The 19,818-nt window shown below is 43.4% G+C and overlaps 2 protein-coding genes across 2 annotated transcripts in view; one reads left to right on the top strand and one right to left on the bottom strand.

Annotated features, from left to right (window-relative positions):
* Window positions 1–601: 601 nt before the first annotated feature.
* On the bottom strand, window positions 602–12,512 carry LOC124028019 (pachytene checkpoint protein 2 homolog). The gene is made up of 14 exons (XM_046340183.1): window positions 12,379–12,512; window positions 11,857–11,950; window positions 11,327–11,477; window positions 9,908–10,034; window positions 9,748–9,803; window positions 9,460–9,550; window positions 9,156–9,228; window positions 8,844–8,907; window positions 8,594–8,680; window positions 7,340–7,446; window positions 6,811–6,964; window positions 5,134–5,246; window positions 1,835–1,904; window positions 602–1,644 (listed from the first exon to the last, which is right to left on the bottom strand). Exons 2-14 carry the CDS (start codon window positions 11,946–11,948, stop codon window positions 1,549–1,551), a joined length of 1,281 nt encoding a protein of 426 aa, XP_046196139.1. The 5' UTR covers window positions 11,949–11,950; window positions 12,379–12,512; the 3' UTR covers window positions 602–1,548.
* LOC124028020 (bromodomain-containing protein 9-like) overlaps window positions 12,452–19,818 on the top strand; it is a 21,568-nt gene continuing 14,201 nt past the window's right edge. The window contains 6 exon segments of the mRNA XM_046340184.1: window positions 12,452–12,620; window positions 13,068–13,288; window positions 13,533–13,694; window positions 14,542–14,677; window positions 15,082–15,139; window positions 19,246–19,390. Of these exon segments, the coding sequence (XP_046196140.1) occupies window positions 12,572–12,620; window positions 13,068–13,288; window positions 13,533–13,694; window positions 14,542–14,677; window positions 15,082–15,139; window positions 19,246–19,390 (771 nt within the window). The 5' untranslated portion in view covers window positions 12,452–12,571.

Here is a 19,818-nt window from a genome sequence, read left to right as displayed (position 1 = left end):
CAACAGGAAGTTACTGTAACTCAGCATCAGGTGATAATGTTCTGCTGTACCAATCAGAAAGGTTTGTGTTCAAATGACCAGTAGTCGGTTTAATTGAAATTCTCCTCCTCCTTCTTTCTGCAGGAAATACAAAGCTATGGCCCCATGTTAATAAAGGTATATAGATGTTAGATATCAGTTTCAGAGCAAATAGAAGGCCATTAAAGTTCATTACAGGGTTGGAGGAGAACTGAGTTATTCCGCCACCCAGTGGTGGAACACCACAGGACATTGGGTTCTACAAGACACATTTTCCCCCTTCACACTTTAAAGGGGAATTTCACCCTGGGGGATTCTGGGCTTGTACTCATCAAGAGGAAGACAGGTCTGGGCTCATTCAGAAACAGAGGGTTATATTCATTAATGCACCAAAGCAAACCGTTTTGCAACAGAATCCTTGACATCATATTGTAGATTGGAGCACTTGGGAGTAACGCTTCCGTTGCAAAACGTTTTGCTACAGTGTGCACTAATGACTACGACCCGTTAGCCAATCATGATGAAATCACATGTTTATCGTGTGGGCAGTGTATTTGACAAACTCAAAATGAGTCAAAGGGTGTTTTAAAGAGTTGAATAATGCAATGTTTTATATCTAAATAAACAGGGTCAGCTATGAACATGTGTATCCTGAGTTTAAATGAAAAGACCCTATGATGACAGCACACAATACATGGAACATCCTTGAGTATCAGAAAACCTCCACGGGATTAGAAATTACATCAGAATTTGTACATTTCCATTGAAGCTCTCCTATTTGGGGCATCTGCATTCATTTACAATAACAGAAAGGCTGTGTTTCTAATAGCACCTATTGAAACGTATAGGAAACAACATGCTCACGTAGAAAACATCAGACAAGCAGACAGAGTCATGAATACATGTGCTGTAAACAACATATGGGTCACCTCCCATATCGCACCCTATTCCCTCATATAGTGCACTACGCTTGACCATAAGCACTATGGGTCCCGGTCCAAAGTAGTGCAACGCATAGGGATCATAGGGTGCCATTCGGGACACGCCGTCTTGGTTAAGGAAATTAAAGCCATATAGTCACACGTATCAAGAGAGGACTGCATCTCAGGCTTAATACGGTAGCTTTTTAAAACGTGCTGAGAAACGCACCTAATGTTGATGCCGTTCGGCAGTAGCAACACCAGCTTCAGGACGTCTCCACAGAACATGACCGACTGGTTGACGGCTGCCATCTTTAATATAGTACTCTAAATGGTAAAACACACTGTCTGTGAGAAAACTCTAATTGGTCCACGTTGAAGTGGTTAGAAAAATATGATTATAAATGTATATTGTTTAACCAGGAAATAAAATGTACATGAAATACCAGAAGAGACAGTTTCCATCAACCGTTGGGTAAAACAGGTCCAGACTGTCTGAGACAGGTCCCAAATGACACCCTATTCCATATTTAGCACACTACTTTTTGACCAGATCCCTACAGACACTATAAAGGGTATAAGGTGATATTTGAGACAGTGTCCCTGTAGATCACAGACAGTTGACCAGGTTGTCCCTCTCCTCTATCTGTTTGTCCACTGCCAGGTCCATGGCCTCCAGGAACCTCTCCAGGGCCACTGTCGGGGTCTGGTAAGGAATCATAGACAAGTCAGATTGTTGTTGCATAGGAACGCAATGAGTAGCACTCTTTCCATATGAACATACTACAGTTTATTTTAGATAAAAATATCTTCATTGAATTAATGTTTAAAAAGTTTTAAAAATATTTTTTAAACTGTTTGCATGCTGCGCGAAACATTTGAAAATGTTTACAAACCTTCACAAAAAGAGCATGGGCCAAAAAGGGTAGTTTCCTCAGCGCTCTGCCACTAAAACCTTTACTCTTTCTGGAACAGTCAACAAGAGAAATAAGCACAAAACATCTTTCAATTCTACTCCGATACAATCCAATCCACACACACACACACTTCTCAAGGGTAGTATCAATTCTACTCCGATACAATCCAATCCACACACACACACACTTCTCAAGGGTAGTATCAATTCTACTCCGATACAATCCAATCCACACACACACACACTTCTCAAGGGTAGTATCAATTCACACAATCCAATCCACACACACACACACTTCTCAAGGGTAGTATCAATTCTACTCCGATACATTCCAATCCACACACACACACTTCTCAAGGGTAGTATCAATTCTACTCCGATACAATCCAATCCACACACACACACACTTCTCAAGGGTAGTATCAATTCTACTCCGATACAATCCAATCCACACACACACACACTTCTCAAGGGTAGTATCAATTCTACTCCGATACATTCCAATCCACACACACACACTTCTCAAGGGTAGTATCAATTCTACTCCGATACAATCCAATCCACACACACACACACTTCTCAAGGGTAGTATCAATTCTACTCCGATACATTCCAATCCACACACACACACTTCTCAAGGGTAGTATCATTTCTACTCCGATACAATCCAATCCACACACTCCTCAAGGGTAGTATCAATTCTACTCCGATACAATCCAATCCACACACACACACACTTCTCAAGGGTAGTATCATTTCTACTCCGATACAATCCAATCCACACACTCCTCAAGGGTAGTATCAATTCTACTCCGATACATTCCAATCCACACACACACACTTCAAGGGTAGTATCATTTCTACTCCGATACAATCCAATCCACACACTCCTCAAGGGTAGTATCAATTCTACTCCGATACAATCCAATCCACACACACACACTTCTCAAGGGTAGTATCATTTCTACTCCGATACAATCCAATCCACACTCCTCAAGGGTACAATTCTACATACAATCCAATCCACACACACACACACTTCTCAAGGGTAGTATCAATTCTACTCCGATACATTCCAATCCACACACACACACACACTCAAGGGTAGTATCATTTCTACTCCGATACAATCCAATCCACACACTCCTCAAGGGTAGTATCAATTCTACTCCGATACAATCCAATCCACACACACACACACTTCTCAAGGGTAGTATCAATTCTACTCCGATACATTCCAATCCACACACACACACACTTCTCAAGGGTAGTATCAATTCTACTCCGATACATTCCAATCCACACACACACACACTTCTCAAGGGTAGTATCATTTCTACTCATACAATCCAATCCACACACTCCTCAAGGGTAGTATCAATTCTACTCCGATACATTCCAATCACACACACACTTCTCAAGGGTAGTATCATTTCTACTCCGATACAATCCAATCCACACACTCCTCAAGGGTAGTATCAATTCTACTCCGATACAATCCAATCCACACACACACACACTTCTCAAGGGTAGTATCATTTCTACTCCGATACAATCCAATCCACACACTCCTCAAGGGTAGTATCAATTCTACTCCGATACATTCCAATCCACACACACACTTCTCAAGGGTAGTATCATTTCTACTCCGATACAATCCAATCCACACACTCCTCAAGGGTAGTATCATTTCTACTCAATCCAATCCACACACTCCTCAAGGGTAGTATCAATTCTACTCCGATACAATCCAATCCACACACACACACTTCTCAAGGGTAGTATCAATTCTACATACATTCCAATCCACACACACACACTTCTCAAGGGTAGTATCATTTCTACTCCGATACAATCCAATCCACACTCCTCCTCAAGGGTAGTATCAATTCTACTCCGATACAATCCAATCCACACACACACACACTTCTCAAGGGTAGTATCAATTCTACTCCGATACATTCCAATCCACACACACACACACTTCTCAAGGGTAGTATCAATTCTACTCCGATACATTCCAATCCACACACACACACACTTCTCAAGGGTAGTATCATTTCTACTCCGATACAATCCAATCCACACACTCCTCAAGGGTAGTATCAATTCTACTCCGATACATTCCAATCCACACACACACACTTCTCAAGGGTAGTATCATTTCTACTCCGATACAATCCAATCCACACACTCCTCAAGGGTAGTATCAATTCTACTCCGATACAATCCAATCCACACACACACACACTTCTCAAGGGTAGTATCATTTCTACTCCGATACAATCCAATCCACACACTCCTCAAGGGTAGTATCAATTCTACTCCGATACAATCCAATCCACACACACACACACTTCTCAAGGGTAGTATCAATTCTACTCCGATACATTCCAATCCACACACACACACACTTCTCAAGGGTAGTATCATTTCTACTCCGATACAATCCAATCCACACACTCCTCAAGGGTAGTATCAATTCTACTCCGATACAATCCAATCCACACACACACACACTTCTCAAGGGTATTATCAATTCTACTCCGATACAATCCAATCCACACACACACACACACACTTCTCAAGGGTAGTATCAATTCTACTCCGATACATTCCAATCCACACACACACACTTCTCAAGGGTAGTATCAATTCTACTCCAATACAATCCAATCCACACACACACACTTCTCAAGGGTAGTATCAATTCTGCTCCGATACAATCCAATCCACACACACACACACACACACACACACACACACACACACACACACACACACACACACACACACACACTTGTCAAGGGTAGTATCAATTCTGCTCCGATACAATCCAATCCACACACACACACACACATGTCAAGGGTAGTATCAATTCTACTCCGATACAATCCAATCCACACACACACACACACTTGTCAAGGGTAGTATCAATTCTACTCCGATACAATCCAATCCACACACACACACACACACTTCAAGGGTAGTATCAATTCTACTCCAATACAATCCAATCCACACACACACGTCTCAAGGGTAGTATCAATTCTACTCCGATACAATCCAATCCACACACACACACACTTCTCAAGGGTAGTATCAATTCTACTCTGATACAATCCAATCCACACACACACACTTCTCAAGGGTAGTATCAATTCTACTCCGATACAATCCAATCCACACACACACACACACACACACACTTCTCAAGGGTAGTAGCTCGGTGGCAGGTCTGAGATATGAACGTCAACGCTACGGAGGGCTGGGACTCACATGGCGATGTCCCTGAGAACCAGGCTGAGCTCCGACACCTTGCTCTCCCTGAAGCCCATGGTCTCCAGCTCAAACATGGTCAGCAGTGGCTGTCTGGGGTACACGATCTGGCACTACACACAACGTAGAAAAAGGAAATATAACTCACACATTATTTTTTTAACCTCTGTTGATGTTTCGGTACAACACCTTTGTGAAGACCTGGTACTGAACACAAACGTGTCAGTGAACGGACACCTCAATAACAGAGTCACTGTGTTCTACGGTAGAAATTCAACAGTTACGAACCCCAGAGTCAATGTGTTCTACGGTAGAAACTCAACAGTTACGAACCCCAGAGTCACTGTGTTCTACGGTAGAAACTCAACAGTTACGAACCCCAGAGTCACTGTGTTCTACGGTAGAAATTCAACAGTTACGAACCCCAGAGTCACTGTGTTCTACGGTAGAAACTCAACAGTTACGAACCCCAGAGTCACTGTGTTCTACGGTAGAAACTCAACAGTTACGAACCCCAGAGTCACTGTGTTCTACGGTAGAAACTCAACAGTTACGAACCCCAGAGTCACTGTGTTCTACGGTAGAAACTCAACAGTTACGGACCCCAGAGTCACAGACTGACACATTTTAAAGTTACGGACCCCAGAGTTACAGACTGACACATTTAAAGTTACAGACAACTCAGTGTTCCAAACGACCTCCATTCCCAAAGAGGTCCGACTGTATTCATTAAATACACATGTTGGTGTGTTTTTACCTTCATCAGTTCCTCCAGGCAGGACAGAGAGATGTTGGTGTGTTTTTACCTTCATCAGTTCCTCCAGACAGGACAGAGAGATGTTGGTGTGTTTTTACCTTCATCAGTTCCTCCAGACAGGACAGAGAGATGTTGGTGTGTTTTTACCTTCATCAGTTCCTCCAGACAGGACAGAGATGTTGGTGTGTTTTTACCTTCATCAGTTCCTCCAGACAGGACAGAGAGATGTTGGTGTGTTTTTACCTTCATCAGTTCCTCCAGGCAGGACAGAGAGATGTTGGTGTGTTTTTACCTTCATCAGTTCCTCCAGACAGGACAGAGAGATGTTGGTGTGTTTTTACCTTCATCAGTTCCTCCAGACAGGACAGAGAGATGTTGGTGTGTTTTTACCTTCATCAGTTCCTCCAGGCAGGACAGAGATGTTGGTGTGTTTTTACCTTCATCAGTTCCTCCAGACAGGACAGAGAGATGTTGGTGTGTTTTTACCTTCATCAGTTCCTCCAGACAGGACAAGAGATGTTGGTGTGTTTTTACCTTCATCAGTTCCTCCAGACAGGACAGAGAGATGTTGGTGTGTTTTTACCTTCATCAGTTCCTCCAGACAGGACAGAGAGATGTTGGTGTGTTTTTACCTTCATCAGTTCCTCCAGACAGGACAGAGATGTTGGTGTGTTTTTACCTTCATCAGTTCCTCCAGACAGGACAGAGAGATGTTGGTGTGTTTTTACCTTCATCAGTTCCTCCAGACAGGACAAAGAGATGTTGGTGTGTTTTTACCTTCATCAGTTCCTCCAGACAGGACAGAGATGTTGGTGTGTTTTTACCTTCATCAGTTCCTCCAGACAGGACAGAGATGTTGGTGTGTTTTTACCTTCATCAGTTCCTCCAGACAGGACAGAGAGATGTTGGTGTGTTTTTACCTTCATCAGTTCCTCCAGACAGGACAGATAGATGTTGAAGATGCCCTCTACAGACGGAGGGCCAATGTACTGCTTGATGTCAGCTCTGTCCACAAACGCCAGGTCTATCTTCTCTGTCACGTTGGAGGTGGTCAGGATCACAACATTAGGATGCCTGGGATATATAGGAAGATCAGCTGGGCTAAACGACATACACACCAACACACTGGAGGACGGAGGATGAAGTGGTAGAATGCAACAGCCACTTGTAGAGAACATGGATATATCCCAAATGGCCCCCTATTCCCTATATAGTGCACTTCTTTTGACCAAGGCCTATAAGGCTAATGGCCCCCTATTCCCTATATAGTGCACTTCTTTTGACCAAGGCCTATAAGACTAATGGGCCCCTATTCTCTATATAGTGCACTACTTTTGACCAGTAATAGGAAGTCATGTTAAACAGAGCTTTCATGAGCTGTTGCCTCTGAATCTATGGGGTTTAATGTGTGACCCACCACAGCAGATGAACTGAACATGTCTGACTGACCGCTTGATCTGGTCCAGCTGTGTGAGGACAGAGTTGACCACTCGGATGGCGTCTGAGGGTTCCGTTCCGGCCTGGGAGGCTTTCCGCGCTGCCGTCAGACTCTCCACCTGGTCATCAAACACAGAGTTATTCTGGGCCCTGCAGTTACATGTGTAGGAGTTAACTGGGCCCCGCAGTTACATGTGTAGGAGTTAACTGGGCCCCGCAGTTACATGTGTAACTGGGCCCTGCAGGTCTAGGAGTTAGGGCCCTAACTGGGGAGTTATTCTGGGCCCCGCAGTTACATGTGTAGGAGTTAACTGGGCCCCGCAGTTACATGTGTAGGAGTTAACTGGGCCCCGCAGTTACATATGTAGGCTTTAACTGGGCCCTGCAGTTACATGTGTAGGCTTTAACTGGGCCCTGCAGTTACATGTGTAGGCTTTAACTGGGCCCTGCAGTTACATGTGTAGGCTTTAACTGGGCCCTGCAGTTACATGTGTAGGCTTTAACTGGGCCCTGCAGTTACATGTGTAGGCTTTAACTGGGCCCTGCAGTTACACGTTTTGGAGTTAACTGGGCCCTGCAGTTACATGTGTAGGAGTTAACTGGGCCCTGCAGTTACATGTGTAGGAGTTAACTGGGCCTTCAGTTGTAAGAGTTAACTGGGGCCTGGAGTTGTTCCTGACCACATGACCTGACCAGGAAAAGCTCTGGACCACTGTTGTAGGCTATTCATACTTTACCTCATCAATGAGAACAAACACCAGAGCCTGCTTTACCTCATCAATGAGAACAAACACCAGAGCCTGCTTTACCTCATCAATGAGAACAAACACCAGAGCCTGCTTTACCTCATCAATGAGAACAAACACCAGAGCCTGCTTTAGAAACAAACACCAGAGCCTGCTTTACCTCATCAATGAGAACAAACACCAGAGCCTGCTTTACCTCATCAATGAGAACAAACACCAGAGCCTGCTTTACCTCATCAATGAGAACAAATACCAGAGCCTGCTTTACCTCATCAATGAGAACAAACACCAGAGCCTGCTTTACCTCATCAATGAGAACAAACACCAGAGCCTGCTTTACCTCATCAATGAGAACAAACACCAGAGCCTGCTTTACCTCATCAATGAGAACAAATACCAGAGCCTGCTTTACCTCATCAATGAGAACAAACACCAGAGCCTGCATTACCTCATCAATGAGAACAAACACCAGAGCCTGCATTACCTCATCAATGAGAACAAACACCAGAGCCTGCATTACCTCATCAATGAGAACAAACACCAGAGCCTGCTTGTCATCTATCAGCTGTTGGATCTTCTGGAACATCTTAGTGACCAGTTTCCCACTCTGGAAGACAGACACGTGACATGTTTTCAGTCAAACAATACCAATAATCATTTATACATGTTGATGCTGTGGACAAATCCAATTTCCCCTTGTGGGATTAATAACGTTTATTCCTGTAAAATCAATGAGACATGTAACGAGAAGCAGGAAGAGCCAACTGTACCTCAGAGAACCACTTGGAGAACAAACTGTGGCTGTTGATCTCAACAAACTGCCCGTAAGAGTACCTGCAGGAAGAACAGGAAGTTCAAGTTTATAGGACCCATATGGACGTCATAAGACACTGAATTACATGGATATTGCATTGATTAATAGAGAATACAACATTCATGTTAAAATACAAGGTAAAACCAGGACAATATGTACATTTACGTTTGGGAATACAGTATGTGGTAGAATGGCTAGAGGTGGTGAAAAACATTCTCCAACCAGATTCTGCCAAAGCCCTTTCCTCAGAGTGAGAGCTTTCTCTTACCGGTTCGATAGTCGGATTGACAGCTTCTGGGCCAGAGCTTTACACAAAGACGTCTTCCCTGTGCCCGGGGGTCCTAACGTGGTACAAATATAGACACACAATCTAAATCATATCGCTTTTTACAGATATCACATGTATACGCATCATAGTTGACACATCCATATTTGAGGCGTATTATATACAGCACATTGGAATAATCATAGGATATTATACATTAATATCAAAGTTACTACTATATTATATCATAATATCATATTTATTATTATATTCATGTGTCAAGTTCTCAAGGTCCTGCTTCTGTTACCATGAAGCAGAACAACTCGGTTCCATGAGATCAGGTTGCTGTCCACGTTTTTGTCAGAGAAGTAAATTGTGGTTGAGACGTAATCCAAGAGCTTAGAGGGGAAAAGAGAAAGACAACAGGATGGAGGTCCAATACTTACATCAATGTATTACCGCTGACATCTCTCTATAACACTCCGTTAACAACACAAGGTTATTAAGGTTGATTCCCAAATGGAGCCGTATGCCCTATGTAGTGGACTACGGGCCCGTAGGGTACCATTTGGAACGCATCCTAAATGTTTCTTACTTGTGTTTTGACCCCGCTCTCATAGACCAGACTCTCCCAGATGCCATGGAACTCAGCTGAAAAACACACACATGGGAGTAAGAAAACATCAACCCTGGCAACCATAGAACTACATATAGAAAAGTCAATTAGTAGAATCTGTTAACATGGGCCCGCCCACCGGCTGGTAAGAGCCAGTGATTGGCTGCAGAGAGCTCCTCCTCCTCCTCCAGGTTCAGAGTGCTGGGCCCGTCATCATTCAGGGTGAAGATGTGGATGGACAGACTGCAGCTCTTCAGATCTATGGGCTGTATGAGGAAAACAACCCAAACATCAGACATGTGTCTTATAGTACACTACTGCTTTTTATATACCAGGGCTCAGGTCTAAAGTAGTGCACTGGATAAGGAATAGGGTGACATTTGGGACTCATCCGAGTGGGTATAGTTTGTGGAACGTTCCAACAGAAATCTGTTCCAAAAACTTTGTAAGTACAAAAACTTAACTTGTAAGTGCCAACAAACAACGTATACAAAGTAACATGATCAATTCACCGAGCTAACTAGCTGCCGAATAGGCATCAACTCACCACCAAGCTAACTAGCTGCCGAATAGGCATCAACTCACCACCAAGCTAACTAGCTGCCGAATAGGCATCAACTCACCACCTAGCTAACTAGCTGCCGAATAGGCATCAACTCACCACCTAGCTAACTAGCTGCCGAATAGGCATCAACTCACCACCTAGCTAACTAGCTGTCGAATAGGCATCAACTCACCACGTAGCTAACTAGCTGTCGAATAGGCATCAACTCACCACGTAGCTAACTAGCTGCCGAATAGGCATCAACTCACCACCTAGCTAACTAGCTGTCGAATAGGCATCAACTCACCACCTAGCTAACTAGCTGCCGAATAGGCATCAACTCACCACCTAGCTAACTAGCTGTCGAATAGGCATCAACTCACCACCTAGCTAACTAGCTGTCGAATAGGCATCAACTCACCACCTAGCTAACTAGCTGCCGAATAGGCATCAACTCACCACCTAGCTAACTAGCTGCCGAATAGGCATCAACTCACCACCTAGCTAACTAGCTGCCGAATAGGCATCAACTCACCACCTAGCTAACTAGCTGCCGAATAGGCATCAACTCACCACCTAGCTAACTAGCTGTCGAATAGGCATCAACTCACCACGTAGCTAACTAGCTGCCGAATAGGCATCAACTCACCACCTAGCTAACTAGCTGCCGAATAGGCATCAACTCACCACGTCTTAATGTTTGTCCATAGGCTACCAGAGTGAGGACAGACATTTTTTGGGAATAAACGTGGTGATTGAAAATTAATGAAAAAGCCCATTCCCTACCCGGTATCTTATTCTGCCTCTATACAACTTTATACAACTTTGTATGTGTTGTTTGTTGGCAACCAGTTCCACAAATTATACCCACCCGACTTATCCCATGATGCATCAACATACAGCTGAAAATGTTTTATTAATGAGCCACTAAGACTGCCTGTGCTAATGAGTTCCTAAGAGGAAAAAGAGTGAGAACAACAGTAAATGCCGTCAGGCTGTCATATAGTACTTTACTTTTCTCTCAGCGTCCACTATGGCCACTGACTGGACGTGTTTGATAAGGAAGTCTTCATCAAACTCTGTCCACCTGAAGGCCCCGAACACCATCCGATGACGGTTCAGCAGGTTCAAGACGTGCATCTTCACGTCAGCCCTCTTGGCAGTGCTGTAGTCAGTGTAATACGCAGAGAGAGAGAGAGAGAGAGAGAGAGAGAGAGAGAGAGAGAGAGAGAGCGACAGAGAGCAGTGTTGTTAGGGACAAGGAGAAAGGAATGGAAGCATGTCATGAATACAACTTTGAAAAGACTAACATGCTGGGATAAATCATTACATAATGGACAGTGTTCCAAATGGCAACCTTATTCCCTATATAGTGCACTACTCTTGACAAGGGCTGATAGGGCCCACCACTTAAGGAGGGCCCTTTTCAAAAGTAGTGCACTATATAGGGAACAGGGTGCCATTTGGGACACTTTCATTCCCTAGTACTGTAAAACTAGTTCAGTGTGAATAGAGCTTTTAAAGATACACTAGCTAGTTGGAACCTGGTAGATTTGACGTGAACCTCCACATGGATGTTGTTCGTGTCGTTGGGGTTCTGCTTCAGATCCCCTACCTCCATTCTGTCGCCCTCCATACCTTCAGAGATTAAAATGGATGTCAAAATTAAATCATTTTCGGGTGGAAATACAAAAACTCCTTGCTCAGTCTAATGTAATGTCCCGGCAGCAGTACACATGACATGTTGACATCACCAACATGCATAAAACGTACTTATCTACTATCTGCCTTTACAACTAACAACAAAATAAGTATAATTAGCTAGCTAGTATGACAACAGCACATTCAATGCAAAGCATCAAGCTCACAGCATTTAGCTACCTAGCTAATGTTCGCTAGCTACACCAACATTACTAGTTAAAGTCGCAGAGTGACACGCTTTATTCTGTTGCTAGATCTCACTAGCAAGGGATGTTACTAGTGTTGCGTGAGTAATACAGCTATTACGAATCGTGATTTATTTTTGTTAAGCTTTCATTCAAGAAGTTTTCACAAAAATTGCTTACCTTCGTTTTGGTACGGAATCGACTGAACGTCACTCGAATTTAGCGCGCAGTTTTGTTGAACCTGAAGTAGATCCGTTGTTGTGGGAAATGTACTTCCGGGTTATCGGGGTATGGATCGCATTTTAATGCAAACAATTATTAGATACAGATACCTGATTACCAGACGCGTTCGCATAATTTAAACACAACAAACATGGGGAAGAAGCATAAAAAGCACAAGCCGGAGTGGAGAACAGTTGATGGTAAGTGAGCAAAGAAAACAAATTCAATGCCCGGCTTTGTCCCTTTTTGCTAGCCTAGCTAGCTAGCAGTTAACGTTATCCTACTGTCTGGCCAGCTGACTGAATCGTCCTGCAGTGCTAGTGCTAATTTACTATTCCTCAACTTCTGTTGTAGTTTATTATTCCTCAACTTATGTTGCTTGCTGCCATAAGCATTACCAATGAATATTATGACTGATGTGTATCAGGTCTTATCAAGATTGAGTATGCATTAACGCCAGCCAGTTTATCCTGTCGTAGTGGTAGCATTGCCCTGCAGATATATATCTGCGATGGGTAGCTAATGTTTATCATCACTTATTACAGAGTAACGCACACACCACATCTTCTGCTAGGATGACGATCATGCTTGTTGATCTTGCACTGGGTATGACCCATCACTCAGCTAAATGTGGTCTCTGTTTTCAGACTGTGAGGACAAGCCTTTTGAGAAGCAGCTGAAGCTGGTGCTCAAAGTGGGAGGAAGTGAGATCACAGAACTCTCAGGCTCCGGCCATGACTCCAGTTACTACGACGACAGGTCAGACCATGAACGAGAGCGCCACAAGGACAAAAAGAAGAAGAAGAAGAAAAAGTCTGAGAAGGAGAAAGACAAACACGTAGATGATGAGGAGAGGAGAAGACGGAAGGTGAGTATGAGGGGAACAAGGGTCTGTCCCAAATGGCACCCTATTCCCTATATAGTGCACTACTTTTGGCCAGACCCATATGGGCCTTGGTCAGAAGGTGGGCACACTATAAAGGGAATATGGTGCAACTTGGGAGTTAACCTTTCATATAAAGCATACCATATAACATGATATAAAGTGAGCTAGGTTGTCATTTAAGGACAAAAAAACAATAATCAATCAATGAATGTTTAATCTTTGACAGGAAGAGAAGAGGAAGAAGAGAGAGCGGGAGCAGAATGAATCAGAGGCTGCTACTGCCTCTGCCAGTGGTGTGGGCCTGCCCACTGTTGTGCCCAGTCACACTGGTGTGGCAGTCGAGCCTTTCATGCTGCCAAAGATACCAAACATTGGTATTAGTTTTGAGGTGAGAAACGTTTTGGGGGTTTTAATTACTCAAATTTCAAGTTTAATTAGTCGTATGTACAGGAGACACATGGTATACAGCATCCTATGAAATGTTTACTTGCAGCAAGCTTACTTGATCCCAAGAGCCTATAATGTTTTCCTTGAGATCATATAGTCGGGAAACCTCCTGGTCCTACAGGAGATAGTGGAACTGGAGACCTCCTGGTCCTATAGGAGATAGTGGAACTGGAGACCTCCTGGTCCTATAGGAGATAGTGGAACTGGAGACCTCCTGGTCCTATAGGAGATAGTGGAACTGGAGACCTCCTGGTCCTATAGGAGATAGTGGAACTGGAGACCTCCTGGTCCTACAGGAGATAGTGGAACTGGAGACCTCCTGGTCCTACAGGAGATAATGGAACTGGAGACCTCCTGGTCCTACAGGAGATAGTGGAACTGGAGACCTCCTGGTCCTACAGGAGATAGTGGAACTGGAGACCTCCTGGTCCTATAGGAGATAGTGGAACTGGAGACCTCGTGTTTCTACAGGAGTTAGTGGAACTGGAGACCTCCTGGTCCTACAGGAGTTAGTGGAACTGGAGACCTCCTGGTCCTACAGGAGTTAGTGGAACTGGAGACCTACTGGTCCTACAGGAGATAGTGGAACTGGAGACCTCCTGGTTTGTGTTTGGCAACACTGTACATTAATGCCTTTGCTACAGTCTAGCACGCATTATAATGACTCATTTGTACACTGTACTTGCAGCAGTAACACTAACCCTAATCATAATAGATAGGAGATCATAGGGCCATCTCCAGTAGCTTAATGAGGACCATGTCACTGACTCCTGTTGTGTCTGTCTCAGCAGCAGGAGGAGAAGAAGAGGAAGAGGGAGAGGTCTGAGATGGAGCCGGAGGTGATGGACCAGTTTCACCCCAACATCAAGGTAGAGGTGGAGCAACAAGGAGACCGGCCTGTCAGGGCTTGCAGGACAGCCCCGGGTAATAATATAGCTGTTCTCTTGTGTTGTTATGTTGTTACACATGTTATTACTGATTATAAGCTGGGTGGTTCCAGCCCTGAATGCTGATTGGCTGACAGCTGTGCTATATCAGACCGTATACCACGGGTATGACACAATATTTATTTTTACTGCTCTAATTCCGTTGGTAACCTGTTTGTAATAGCAATAAGGCACCTCGGGGGTTTGTTACCACGGTTAAGGGCTGTATCCAGGCACCCCACATTGTGTCGTGCATAAGAACAGCTCTTAGCCGTGGTACATTGGTCTTATACCACACCCCCTCTGGCCTTATTGCTTAATCATAACATACATTGTCCATCCATAGTAATCTGAGGTGTTAAAGGCTAATGTAAAACGGGTTGTGATCGTCTCTTCCCTCAGAGAGTGAGTGCACCCCTCGACAGCAGCTCCTGGAACACTTCCTGCGCCAGCTTCAGAGGTAAGGCTCTCTGACAACATGGACCACGTTTACATGAACACCAATTATCCCGTTTATTATTCCAAATGCTCAACTATTCTGTTTTTGAGTTGACACATATAAACATATCAGTTTGTATCCTGGTTATGAAAAACCAGGATAAGATGCCTGGGATATGCTGATCTTAGACGGGATACTGCGGCATGTCAACATCTTATCCCGTTTACTGTTGTTTTTCATGTTCTGTGCTGTCGGGTTCAGGTTCACATATCAAAGGTGCATGTAAACAGCTTACCCTGAATAAGACCTGAAGTGGGATATGAGCTACTATCTGGAATACTGTGTGCATGTAAACAGCTTACCCTGAATAAGACCTGAAGTGGGATATGAGCTACTATCTGGAATACTGTGTGCATGTAAACAGCTTACCCTGAATAAGACCTGAAGTGGGATATGAGCTACTATCTGGAATACTGTGTGCATGTAAACAGCTTACCCTGAATAAGACCTGAAGTGGGATATGAGCTACTATCTGGAATACTGTGTGCATGTAAACAGCTTACCCTGAATAAGACCTGAAGTGGGATATGAGCTACTATCTGGAATACTGTGTGCATGTAAACAGCTTACCCTGAATAAGACCTGAAGTGGGATATGAGCTACTATCTGGAATACTGTGTGCATGTAAACAGCTTACCCTGAATAAGACCTGAAGTGGGATATGAGCTACTATCTGGAATACTGTGTGCATGTAAACAGCTTACCCTGAATAAGACCTGAAGTGGGATATGAGCTACTATCTGGAATACTGTGTGCATGTAAACAGCTTACCCTGAATAAGACCTGAAGTGGGATATGAGCTACTATCTGGAATACTGTGTGCATGTAAACAGCTTACCCTGAATAAGACCTGAAGTGGGATATGAGCTACTATCTGGAATACTGTGTGCATGTAAACAGCTTACCCTGAATAAGACCTGAAGTGGGATATGAGCTACTATCTGGAATACTGTGTGCATGTAAACAGCTTACCCTGAATAAGACCTGAAGTGGGATATGAGCTACTATCTGGAATACTGAATAAGAATACTGTGTGCATGTAAACAGCTTACCCTGAATAAGACCTGAAGTGGGATATGAGCTACTATCTGAATACTGTGTGCAGAAACAGCTTACCCTGAATAAGACCTGAAGTGGGATATGAGCTACTATCTGGAATACTGTGTGCATGTAAACAGCTTACCCTGAATAAGACCTGAAGTGGGATATGAGCTACTATCTGGAATACTGTGTGCATGTAAACAGCTTACCCTGAATAAGACCTGAAGTGGGATATGAGCTACTATCTGGAATACTGTGTGCATGTAAACAGCTTACCCTGAATAAGACCTGAAGTGGGATATGAGCTACTATCTGGAATACTGTGTGCATGTAAACAGCTTACCTGAATAAGAATACTGAGCTACTATCTGGAATATGTGCATGTAAACAGCTTACCCTGAATAAGACCTGAAGTGGGATATGAGCTACTATCTGGAATACTGTGTGCATGTAAACAGCTTACCCTGAATAAGACCTGAAGTGGGATATGAGCTACTATCTGGAATACTGTGTGCATGTAAACAGCTTACCCTGAATAAGACCTGAAGTGGGATATGAGCTACTATCTGGAATACTGTGTGCATGTAAACAGCTTACCCTGAATAAGACCTGAAGTGGGATATGAGCTACTATCTGGAATACTGTGTGCATGTAAACAGCTTACCCTGAATAAGACCTGAAGTGGGATATGAGCTACTATCTGGAATACTGTGTGCATGTAAACAGCTTACCCTGAATAAGACCTGAAGTGGGATATGAGCTACTATCTGGAATACTGTGTGCATGTAAACAGCTTACCCTGAATAAGACCTGAAGTGGGATATGAGCTACTATCTGGAATACTGTGTGCATGTAAACAGCTTACCCTGAATAAGACTGAATACCTGAAGTGGGATATGAGCTACTATCTGGAATACTGTGTGCATGTAAACAGCTTACCCTGAATAAGACCTGAAGTGGGATATGAGCTACTATCTGGAATACTGTGTGCATGTAAACAGCTTACCCTGAATAAGACCTGAAGTGGGATAGAGCTACTATCTGGAATACTGTGTGCATGTAAACAGCTTACCCTGAATAAGACCTGAAGTGGGATATGAGCTACTATCTGGAATACTGTGTGCATGTAAACAGCTTACCCTGAATAAGACCTGAAGTGGGATATGAGCTACTATCTGGAATACTGTGTGCATGTAAACAGCTTACCCTGAATAAGACCTGAAGTGGGATATGAGCTACTATCTGGAATACTGTGTGCATGTAAACAGCTTACCCTGAATAAGACCTGAAGTGGGATATGAGCTACTATCTGGAATACTGTGTGCATGTAAACAGCTTACCCTGAATAAGACCTGAAGTGGGATATGAGCTACTATCTGGAATACTGTGTGCATGTAAACAGCTTACCCTGAATAAGACCTGAAGTGGGATATGAGCTACTATCTGGAATACTGTGTGCATGTAAACAGCTTACCCTGAATAAGACCTGAAGTGGGATATGAGCTACTATCTGGAATACTGTGTGCATGTAAACAGCTTACCCTGAATAAGACCTGAAGTGGGATATGAGCTACTATCTGGAATACTGTGTGCATGTAAACAGCTTACCCTGAATAAGACCTGAAGTGGGATATGAGCTACTATCTGGAATACTGTGTGCATGTAAACAGCTTACCCTGAATAAGACCTGAAGTGGGATATGAGCTACTATCTGGAATACTGTGTGCATGTAAACAGCTTACCCTGAATAAGACCTGAAGTGGGATATGAGCTACTATCTGGAATACTGTGTGCATGTAAACAGCTTACCCTGAATAAGACCTGAAGTGGGAATAGCTGGAATACTGTGCATGTAAACAGCTTACCCTGAATAAGACCTGAAGTGGGATATGAGCTACTATCTGGAATACTGTGTGCATGTAAACAGCTTACCCTGAATAAGACCTGAAGTGGGATATGAGCTACTATCTGGAATACTGTGTGCATGTAAACAGCTTACCCTGAATAAGACCTGAAGTGGGATATGAGCTACTATCTGGAATACTGTGTGCATGTAAACAGCTTACCCTGAATAAGACCTGAAGTGGGATATGAGCTACTATCTGGAATACTGTGTGCATGTAAACAGCTTACCCTGAATAAGACCTGAAGTGGGATATGAGCTACTATCTGGAATACTGTGTGCATGTAAACAGCTTACCCTGAATAAGACCTGAAGTGGGATATGAGCTACTATCTGGAATACTGTGTGCATGTAAACAGCTTACCCTGAATAAGACCTGAAGTGGGATATGAGCTACTATCTGGAATACTGTGTGCATGTAAACAGCTTACCCTGAATAAGACCTGAAGTGGGATATGAGCTACTATCTGGAATACTGTGTGCATGTAAACAGCTTACCCTGAATAAGACCTGAAGTGGGATATGAGCTACTATCTGGAATACTGTGTGCATGTAAACAGCTTACCCTGAATAAGACCTGAAGTGGGATATGAGCTACTATCTGGAATACTGTGTGCATGTAAACAGCTTACCCTGAATAAGACCTGAAGTGGGATATGAGCTACTATCTGGAATACTGTGTGCATGTAAACAGCTTACCCTGAATAAGACCTGAAGTGGGATATGAGCTACTATCTGGAATACTGTGTGCATGTAAACAGCTTACCCTGAATAAGACCTGAAGTGGGATATGAGCTACTATCTGGAATACTGTGTGCATGTAAACAGCTTACCCTGAATAAGACCTGAAGTGGGATATGAGCTACTATCTGGAATACTGTGTGCATGTAAACAGCTTACCCTGAATAAGACCTGAAGTGGGATATGAGCTACTATCTGGAATACTGTGTGCATGTAAACAGCTTACCCTGAATAAGACCTGAAGTGGGATATGAGCTACTATCTGGAATACTGTGTGCATGTAAATGTGTTCAGTGACAGATCCATCTCTGGATTAGTCCTGTTGGTGACATGAAAGTCAGTTCAGTCGGTACGAAGACTTCTGTTTGTCTCGTCTTTCCAGGAAGGATGCCCATGGGTTCTTCACTTTCCCAGTGACAGACGCCATCGCTCCAGGTTACTCTGTGATAATCAAACACCCCATGGATTTCAGCACCATGAACGACAAGATCACAGACAACGAGTACAAAACCATCACAGAGTTCAAGGTAAGGAGTTGCTACAAGCGACCACATGGCGATCTGTCCACCACAGATCACAGGAACTGTCATGATTAGAATTTTGAGATGTACCTCAATACGTCCTTCAGTGATTCCTCACCTCTTTCTGAACTGTATTGGAGGAGAAGGTCCAACGGTCCTCCCCTTGAGCATTTTAAGAAGGTGACAAGGATAGAAAATACAAGGAATCAGGGAAAGATGACTTGTGAAAGAGCCTTGGCGTTATCACGTTGATATAACTTGTGGAAGTGGAATGTGTGTGCTGTACATAATGGTTACATTCATAACATTGACAGTGTTTTCAAAGGGAGGATATTTATTTTCTTCAATTAAACAAATATTTGTGTTGAAGTATTTGTATCAGTTTTCTATTTGTAATTGAGTGGCGGGAGCTTGTTGTTATAAAGCGGTTGCTT

Source organism: Oncorhynchus gorbuscha, unplaced genomic scaffold (assembly GCF_021184085.1).
Source record: "Oncorhynchus gorbuscha isolate QuinsamMale2020 ecotype Even-year unplaced genomic scaffold, OgorEven_v1.0 Un_scaffold_3637, whole genome shotgun sequence".
NCBI classification, from domain to species: domain Eukaryota; kingdom Metazoa; phylum Chordata; class Actinopteri; order Salmoniformes; family Salmonidae; genus Oncorhynchus; species Oncorhynchus gorbuscha.
Note: the sequence above shows the minus strand (reverse complement) of the source record. Positions and strands in the feature narration are given on the sequence as shown.

Excerpts from the sequence above, each read along its gene's own strand:
- LOC124028019 (XM_046340183.1), bottom strand. The coding sequence starts at position 11,948 with ATGGAGGGCGACAGAATGGAGGTAGGGGATCTGAAGCAGAACCCCAAC. Across the intron at positions 9,804-9,907 it reads TCACTGGCTCTTACCAGCCG|CTGAGTTCCATGGCATCTGG; the intron begins GTGGGCGGGCCC and ends TGTGTTTTTCAG. Across the intron at positions 1,905-5,133 it reads GTTCTCAGGGACATCGCCAT|AAAGAGTAAAGGTTTTAGTG; the intron begins GTGAGTCCCAGC and ends TGACTGTTCCAG.